Source organism: Anser cygnoides, chromosome Z, assembly GCF_040182565.1.
Source record: "Anser cygnoides isolate HZ-2024a breed goose chromosome Z, Taihu_goose_T2T_genome, whole genome shotgun sequence".
NCBI lineage: Eukaryota > Metazoa > Chordata > Aves > Anseriformes > Anatidae > Anser > Anser cygnoides.
This window is the reverse complement of record NC_089912.1, coordinates 1,244,698-1,253,460: the sequence shown is the minus strand read 5'-3', so window position 1 is coordinate 1,253,460 and position 8,763 is coordinate 1,244,698. Positions and strand designations below refer to the sequence as shown.

The 8,763-nt window shown below is 54.1% G+C and overlaps 1 protein-coding gene across 1 annotated transcript; it reads right to left on the bottom strand.

Moving 5' to 3' along the window:
* Positions 1–1,072: 1,072 nt before the first annotated feature.
* LOC136789145 (E3 ubiquitin-protein ligase Topors-like) lies at positions 1,073–2,538 on the bottom strand. The gene is made up of 2 exons (XM_066988985.1): positions 2,364–2,538; positions 1,073–2,230 (listed from the first exon to the last, which is right to left on the bottom strand). Exon 2 carries the CDS (start codon positions 2,141–2,143, stop codon positions 1,112–1,114), a length of 1,032 nt encoding a protein of 343 aa, XP_066845086.1. The 5' UTR covers positions 2,144–2,230; positions 2,364–2,538; the 3' UTR covers positions 1,073–1,111.
* Between the last annotated feature and the right edge of the window lie 6,225 nt (positions 2,539–8,763).

The window sequence follows — 8,763 nt, the reverse complement described above, 5'->3', positions numbered from 1 at the left end:
CAGTCTGCCATATCTAAAGGCAGCTGGAAGAGGGGAAACATAACCCCCATTTTTAAAAAGGGAAAAAGGAAGAGCCAGGCAACTACAGGCCTCAGCTCTGTGCCCAGTCAGATCATGGAACAGATCCTCCTGGAAACTATTCTAAGGCACATGGAAAAGAAAGAGGTGAGTGGTGAACAGCCAGCATGGCTTCACTAAAGGTTTGCCTTGACTGACAAACCTGGTGGCCTTCTACAGGGGGGTTACAGCATTGGTGCGTAGGGGAAGAGCAACTGACATCATCTACCTGGACTTGTGCAAAGCCTTTGGCACTGGCCTGCACCATATCCTTGTCTCTAGGTTAGAGAGACAGGGATTTGATGGATGGACCACTCGGTGGGTAAGGAATTGGCTGGATGTCCACACTCAAAGAGTTGTGGTCAATGGCTCAGTGTCTAAGGGGAGGCCAGTGAGGAGTGGTGTTCCTGAGGGGTCGCTCTAGGGACCGGTGCTGTTTAACATCTTTGTCGCTGACATGATCAGTGGGATTGAGTGCCCCCTCAGCAAGCTTGCAGACACCAAGCTGGGTGGTGCTGTCAAGATGCTGAAGGGAAGGGATGCCATCCAGGAGCACTTTGAAAAGCCGGGGAGGTGGGCTTGCGTGAATCTCCTGAGGTTCAAAAAGGCCAAATGGAAGGCCCTGCATCTGAATTAGAGCAATCCAAAGCACAGATACAGGCTGGGCAGGGAATGGATTGACAGTAGCCCTGAGCAGAGGGTTCTGGGGGTGCTGGTTGCTGATCACCTCTACATGAGCTGGCAAGGTGTGCTTGCAGCTCAGAAAGCCACTCGTAGCCTGAGCTGCACTGACAGCATGGTGGCCAGCAGGGCGAGGGAGGGGATTGTTCCCCTCTGCTCTGCTCTCGGGAGACCCCACCTGGAGCATTAACCACCCGTGACCAAAGGGACAGTGGGGGCCAGCACGGGGGCACGGGGACGGCACCAGGGAAAGGGAGGGAAGGCAGCAGCATGCACGGGGCTGTGCCAGCTCTGGTTTGAATCACACCGAGACTTTTTCTGTGGTGTATTCAATCTATTTTATTGTTCTTTTTCATAAACTGCAAGAGCCCTGCTAGAAGCGCCGGGGGGGGGGCCTCTTGCAGGGCTGGGGAGAGTCTTGGGCACTGCTCGCCCGGGTGCGCTTCCTGGGGCGCCGGGACCCCCGAGTCGAGCGGTGAGGAGCGGAGGGTCTGCGCCTGCAGCCCCGGGCAGAGGGACCTGCTGCTGCCTCCTGCCCCAGCTCTTCACGGGGCTCTTCCTGCTCCCTGGGGCTGTCTGCAGCTGGGACTTCATCAGGACCCCCACGCTGGAAAGCGCTGGATGTGCCGGGGATCTCCTCGACGTCAGGGTCTGCAGAGCTGCTGGAGGGCGCAGGGCTGGTACTGAAGGCTCCCTGCGCTGGAGCAGCGTGCCCAGAAGCAGCTGCAGGTCTGGCCTCCTGCGCCCTGGCAGGGCGGCTGCTCTCGAGGCCCAGCAGCCTCCGTGCGTCCTCGCCGCAGAGAGCCACGATGGTGCTGACGAGCCCGTCGATGAGCGGCACGGTGAGGGGCCCCAAGGCGGGCTGTGTGTGCTGAATGATGGCGTCCCTGTCCAGCCCCATCACACACAGGGAGTGCAGGAGGAAGCTCTCTGCAGCTCTCGCCTGCCACCAGCGTGTCCCATAGATGGCTGAGAGCTGGCGGCGAAGCCAGGGCAGCACAGGGTCGAGGATGTCCCTGCGCTCCCTGAACAGCACGGCCCAGTCCTCGGGCAGGAGGCCGCCCACAGCAGCGCGGGGATCGGGCTCCGCATCCCTCTCCTCGGCTGGCACAGAGGACGCAGCCGGCGCTGCAGGGCTGTGGGGGGCAGTGGCGCTGCCTGCCTGGAAGCCAACAGGTACGGGCACTGCGGGAGGGGAGACGATGCATTCCAGGTAGTCTTCGTCTCCCCGCACGGAAACCTTGATGGTCCTCATGCCCGTCCTGCAGAGTGGGCAGCTCGCCTTCAGTTTTGCCCAGCGCTGGATGCAGCCCAGGCAGAACCGGTGGTTACATGGTGTCGCGTAGGCCACGTCCTTTCGCCCCTCCCGGCACACGGGACACGTCCACGCCTCCTCCGTGGCCATGATCTTCTCGTTAAGGTGCGCTGGGGAGAGCTGATGGTGATGGGCTGCTCCCCTGCACCGGCACTGCAGCAGCGGGTATCGCGCACGCTGCGAGGAAGAGAGAAGGTCACTGGCTGTGCCCCGGCCCCTCAGCAGGAACCCCCCCGGCCCCAGCCCCACGGCTGGGTGGTCCCACGTCCCCCGCGGGCCGCCCCGGGGCACGTGTCCCCACACAGCTCACCTGCGCTGCTGCAAGTGCTCCTCACAGGGCCCCGGCTGCCTGAGCCAGGCAGGGCCGGGGAAACACAGGCACTGCCTGCGGGGACGGGCACTGAGAACAGCTGCCGACGGCCCCACAGCACAGCTCCAACAAATCCTTGCTCGGCGCTCCAAGCCTCGCACAAACGCTCAGCGGGAGTCCAGGCACGAGCCAGGCTGGGGCGGGCTCTGCCTGCGCCCCAATATGAGCAGCGAGGGCCGTGAGGTCACAGTCCGTTGCTGGCTGACCTCAGAGCCCATGGCTCTGGGTGACCTCAGAGCCCATGGCTCTGGGTGACCCCCACAAACCAAAGCACGTGTCTGAGAGCATTGCCCAGACGTTTGTGAACTCCAGCAGGCTTGCTGCCCTGACCACTTCACTGGGAGGCCTGGTTCAGTGGCCAAGCCCCGTGTCAGTGAAAAATCTTGTCCTCACCTCCAGGCAGACCCTCCCCTGTCACAGCTCCATGCCATTGCCTCGAGTTTTGTCACCGTCCCCAGAGAGCAGAGCTTAGCGCCGGGCCCTCCGCTCCCCTCATGAGGAAGCTGCAGGCCGCCATCAGGCCTCTCCTCAGTCTCCTGCAGGCTGAACAAACGCAGGCACCTCAGCCGCTCCTCATCTGTCCTGCCCTCCAGACCCCTCACCACTTTGAAGCGCTCCTTTGGATGCTCTCTCTCGAAGAGTTTTACGGCCTTCTGATAGTGCCGTGCCCAAAAGTGCACACAGGACTCGAGCTGATGCTGAAAGAGCGCAGAGCAGAGCACAGCAATCCCTGCCCGCGACCGCCTAGCCATGCTGTGCTGGAGGCACCCCATGATGCCGTTGCCCCTCCTGCCTGCCAGGGCCCACGGCTGACTCACGTTCAACTTGCCGTCGACCAAAAGCCCCAGAGCCCTCTCTGCAGGGCTGCGCTCCAGCCTCTCCTCCCCCCAGACTGCCCGGACAGCCAGGGTTGCCCGTTGCCAGGTGCGCAATCCCTCACTCGCTCTCGCTGAACCTCATCTTGTTGGGGATTGCCCAGCTCTCTGGTTTGTCAGGATCTCTCTGCAAGGCCTTCCTCCCCTCCATGGAGTCAGACGCTCCTCCCAATTTAGCATCGTGCCTAAATGGACTCAAGACGCCCTCCAGTCCTACATGCAAGTCGCTTAGGACAACATTGAGGAGAACTGGCCCTAAAATGGAGGCCTGCGGAAGCCCCCTAGCGACTGGCCGCCAGCCCGATGCAACCCCATTTACGATAACCCTTGGAGCGCGACCCGTCAGCCACTTGTTCAGCCATCGCACTATGCATTGCTCTAGCTGTGTGCTGCTCAATTTGTCCAGAAGGAGACAGTGAGAAACAGTATTGAAGCTGTGCTGAAATCCAAACAGGTGCCATCAGCTGGCTTCCCTTGGCCAACTAGACGGTTGAGCACTTCCGAAAAGGAAATCAAGTGCGTTAAGCAGCACTTTCCCCTCGTGAACCTGCGTTGGCTGTGATCAATGACTGCATTGTCCTTCAGGTGATCTTAAGAACTCCCAGAATACTTTTCACCATATTTTTACCATTTTTCCCTCCCAATTGTTTGGGGGGAGTTGAAAAATCATGAAATAATAAGAATTATAATAATAAAGAGAAAATCATAGAATCATAGAATATCCTGAGTTGGAAGGGACCCTTAAGGATCATCAAGTCCAACTCTTGATACTGCACAGGTCTACCCAAAAGTTCAGACCATGTGACTAAGTGCACAGTCCAATCTCTTCTTAATCATATTCATGTTCCTAAGAAGAACAGGAATAAAAGAATAGGGAAGGTAAGCGAGGCAAAGTGCAACCGCTGACCAGCTGCTGACAGATGTCCATCCCATCCCCAAGTAGCAGCCCTCATACCAGCCTGGCCTAGCAGTTCCTAGGAATAATTCAGCACCATGCCCTGTGTTGTGCAATATCCCTTTGGCCTTTTGCAATGTCCCTGTGTGAAGCATTTTGTACACAACAGATGCAAATCTGCTCCCATCCACTGCTTTCTCTGTTAAATGTAGAAGGGCAACATTGCTGAATAATGCTCTCTTGCAGTCCCCAGTCTTACATCTCGATCCTTAAGCAAGCTGCATTTGAAAAGGAAAGGGGAAAGGGGAAAGGGGAAAGGGAAAGGGAAAGGGAAAGGGAAAGGGAAAGGGAAAGGGAAAGGGAAAGGGAAAGGGAAAGGGAAAGGGAAAGGGAAAGGGAAAGGGAAAGGGAAAGGGAAAGGGAAAGGGAAAGGGAAAGGGAAAGGGAGAGGGAGAGGGAGAGGGAAAGGAGAAAGAAAAATTTATGAATTTATGAAAAAAAATTTATGAAAATTTATTAGTGTTCCGGGCGGTGGCATGGGGCACAGGATATGTTTCCAGCCATCCGGTGGTTGCTTCCACCATCGTAAGTACGTGGCGCTTGCCGTTGCGGGTTTGAGGGAGTGTGATGTAATCAATCTGCCAGGCCTCTCCATATTTATATTTCAGCCATCGTCCTCCATACCAAAGAGGCTTTGACCGTTTGGCTTGCTTGATTGCAGCACATGTTTCACAGTCATGAATAACCTGTGCTATAGGGTCCATGGTCAGGTCCACCCCTCGATCACGAGCCCATCTGTATGTTGCATCTCTACCTTGATGGCCTGAGGTGTCATGGGCCCATCGGGCTATAAATAATTCACTTTTATGTTGCCAGTCCAGGTCCACCTGAGCCACTTCAGTCTTAGCAGCCTGATCCACCTGCTGGTTGTTTTGATGTTCTTCAGTAGCCCGATTCTTGGGCACATGAGCATCTACGTGGCGTACCTTTACAACCAGGTTCTCTACCCGGGCAGCAATATCTTGCCACAATGCAGCAGCCCAGATGGGTTGGCCCCTGCGCTCCCAGTTGTTCTGCTTCCATTGTTGTAACCACCCCCACAGGGCATTTGCTACCATCCATGAATCAGTATAGAGATAGAGGACTGGCCACTTTTCTCGTTCACCAATATCTAAAGCCAGCTGAATGGCTTTCACTTCTGCAAACTGACTCGATTCACCTTCTCCCTCAGCAGCTTCTGCAACTCGTCGTGTAGGACTCCATACAGCAGCTTTCCATCTCCAATGCTTTCCCACAATACGACAGGACCCATCAGTGAACAAGGCATATTTCTTCTCATTTTCCGGTAGCTTGTTGTACAGTGGGGCTTCTTCAGCACAGACCACCTCCTCCTCTGATGATATCCCAAAGTATTTGCCTTCTGGCCAGTCCATAATCACCTCCAAGATTCCTGGGCGACTGGGGTTTCCTATTCGAGCCCACTGAGTAATCAGTGCAACCCACTTGCTCCATGTAGCATCAGTTGAATGATGATGTGTAGAGGGGACCCTTCCTTTGAACATCCAGCCTAGTACCGGCAGTCGGGGTGCCAGGAGGAGCTGCGCTTCAGTACCGACCACTTCCGAAGCAGATCGAACTCCTTCATATGCTGCCAATATCTCCTTTTCAGTTGGAGTGTAGCGGGCCTCAGATCCTCTGTATCCCCGACTCCAAAACCCCAGGGGTGGACCTCGAGTTTCCCCAGGTTCTTTCTGCCAGAGGCTCCAGGTGGGACCATTCTCCCCGGCTGCGGTGTAGAGCACATTCTATACATCTGGTCCTGTTCGGACTGGCCCAAGGGCTACTGCATGAACTATTTCCTGCTTAATTTTTTCAAAGGCTTGTCGTTGCTCAGGGCCCCATTCAAAAGCATTCTTCTTACGGGTTACTTGGTAGAGCGGGTTTACAATCAGACTGTAATTTGGAATATGCATTCTCCAAAACCCCACGACACCTAGGAAAGTTTGTGTTTCTTTTTTGCTAGTTGGTGGAGACATAGCTGTTATTTTGTTGATCACATCCATTGGGATTTGACGACGTCCATCTTGCCATTTTATTCCTAAAAACTGGATCTCTCGTGCAGGTCCTTTAACTTTATTCTGTTTTATGGCAAAACCGGCCTTCAGAGGGATTTGGGCTATTTTCTTCCCTTTCTCGAAAACTTCCTCTGCAGTGTCACCCCACACAATGATGTCATCGATGTACTGCAGGTGTTCAAGAGCTTCCCCCTGCTCCAGCGCAGACTGGATCAGTCCATGGCAAATGGTGGGGCTATATTTCCACCCCTGGGGCAGCCGATTCCAAATATATTGGACTCCCCTCCAAGTGAAAGCAAACTGTGGCCTGCACTGTGCTGCTAGAGGGATGGAGAAAAATGCATTAGCGATATCAATTGTGGCATACCACTTGGCTGCCTTTGATTCCAGTTCATACTGGAGTTCTAGCATGTCCGGCACTGCAGCACTCAGTGGTGGCGTGACTTCGTTCAGGCCACGATACTCCTGTGCATGCTGCATTTAAAAATGAAAGGGAAAGGGGAAAGGGGAAAGAGAAGGGGAAAGGGAAAGGGAGAGGGAAAGGGAAAGGGAAAGGGAAAGGGAAAGGGAAAGGGAAAGGGAAAGGGAAAGGAGAAATAAAAATTTAGGAATGTTTTTTCTGTATGGTATTGAGGAGAGCATGACTCCTCTTGTGTAGAATAATGAATATAGTAATAACGTTGGCTATACAGAAGGAGAAGCGTCTTTCCTCCACATTGCGTATGGGGAACAAGACTGAAGCAAAGGAACCTTTGTGGCTGAAACAGAAGAATTGGAGGTTAATTTAAAAATGTTATTTCTCTAGGCCAAAGGAAAAATGCACTGAACACTAGGCCAAGGCAAGAAATAGAAAGCTCTTCTTGAGGACAGAAATCTCAAAACCTAAGCACAACATCGGGGGAAGATTAGGGCTGTCCAGAGGAAGAAGAAATACCCTCAGAGTGAAGTGGCAAACCCATCCCTGGCTGGAGTAGGGCTGAAAGTTGCAGCCTCGGCTTACATACACGATGGCAAGGACAGCAGCAGTCTCTGCGCAAAGCAGACTTTAAAAAGAGAACCCATTCCTAAACCATGGGAGAGATCCCTGACACGATAGCTCTCAAAGTCATGAAGAGAGCAGAAGAGCAGTTTTGCACGCAGTGTTTGCTGTTTCCATTGCTTGTTAGGGTTATGCTTTCCTTGTATACAGCATCTGCATACAGATGCTGCGAAGCTTCCAGGTCGCTCCCTGTCATTGGGTGAATTTTCACGAAGGAGAGTCCGAATGGAGGGAAACTGGGCTGCATGGACTCAACTACTAAGCCTCATGCTTAAGGAAGCCAGCGTCCTCCACAATTACACTTGGCACTCGGTGCCTGGACACTGCCCAGTTCTGGGGGCATAGAATCACTGAATCACTGAATCACAGAATATCCTGAGTTGGAAGGGACCCAGGAGGATCATCGAGTCCAACTCCTGGCACCACACAGGTCTACCCCAAAATTCAGACCACGTGACTAAGTGCACAGTCCAAACACTTCTTAAACTCCAACAGGCTTGGTGCAGTCACTACTTCCCTGCGGAGTCTGTTCCAGTGTGCGACAACCCTCTCAGTGAAGAACCTCTTCCTGATGCCTATCCCATCCCCAAGGAGCAGCCCTCATTCCAGCCTGGCCAAGCACTTCATAGCAATAGTTCAGCACGATGCCCTAGGTTATGGAATATCCTTCTGGCTACTTCAGCTCAGCTGTCCTGCTGCTGTCCCCTCCCAGCTCCTTGTGCACCGCAAGTCTCTTTGCTGGCAGACAAGTGCTGGCATAACCCGTGCAATAGTGTCCCTGGTTAGGTCCTGCTCTCCATGGCAAGCCCCTCAAACATCGCATTGGTTTTTCACGTTGACAGAAATGAGGTAGCAAAGAGAAATCCAAGAGTGATCAAAAGGGACTTTACGGCTTTGTGTCAACTGGTTGCAGGATTAGGTGCACGAGCAGTGTTTTCCTCCGTCTTTCCAGTAGCAGGTATCAATACCGAAAGGAACACGCAGACCCAGCAGAGGAACAAGTGGCTGCGAGGCTGGTGCCACCAACACGGTGTTGGGTTCCTTGCTGATGGGAAGGTCTACATGACACCAAGCCACCTGGGTCATGATGGGAAGCACCTTGCTCAGAGGAGGAAAAGGATTTTTGCCCTGGAGTGAGGAAGGCTGATTGTCAGGGCTTTAAACTTAGATTCAAAGGCGGAAAGGGACGAAGCCAGGCCTGCCAGCGATAAGCTATGGACTGCACACCAAAACCGGAGGGACCATGTGCTAGCAAGACCCTTCAGTATGCCCAGCGAGGGGCTGGGTTCAGTGAAGCACATCTGAACTATTTCTCCACAAGCGCATGCAGCAGAAGAAACAAGCAAGAGGAGCTAGAAGCCTTGGCCCCATGCCAGAGCTACGACACTCTTGGCATGAGTGAAAGCCGGTGGGAAGAGGCCTGTGACTGCTGCGTTGTGATGGATGCTTCCAGGCT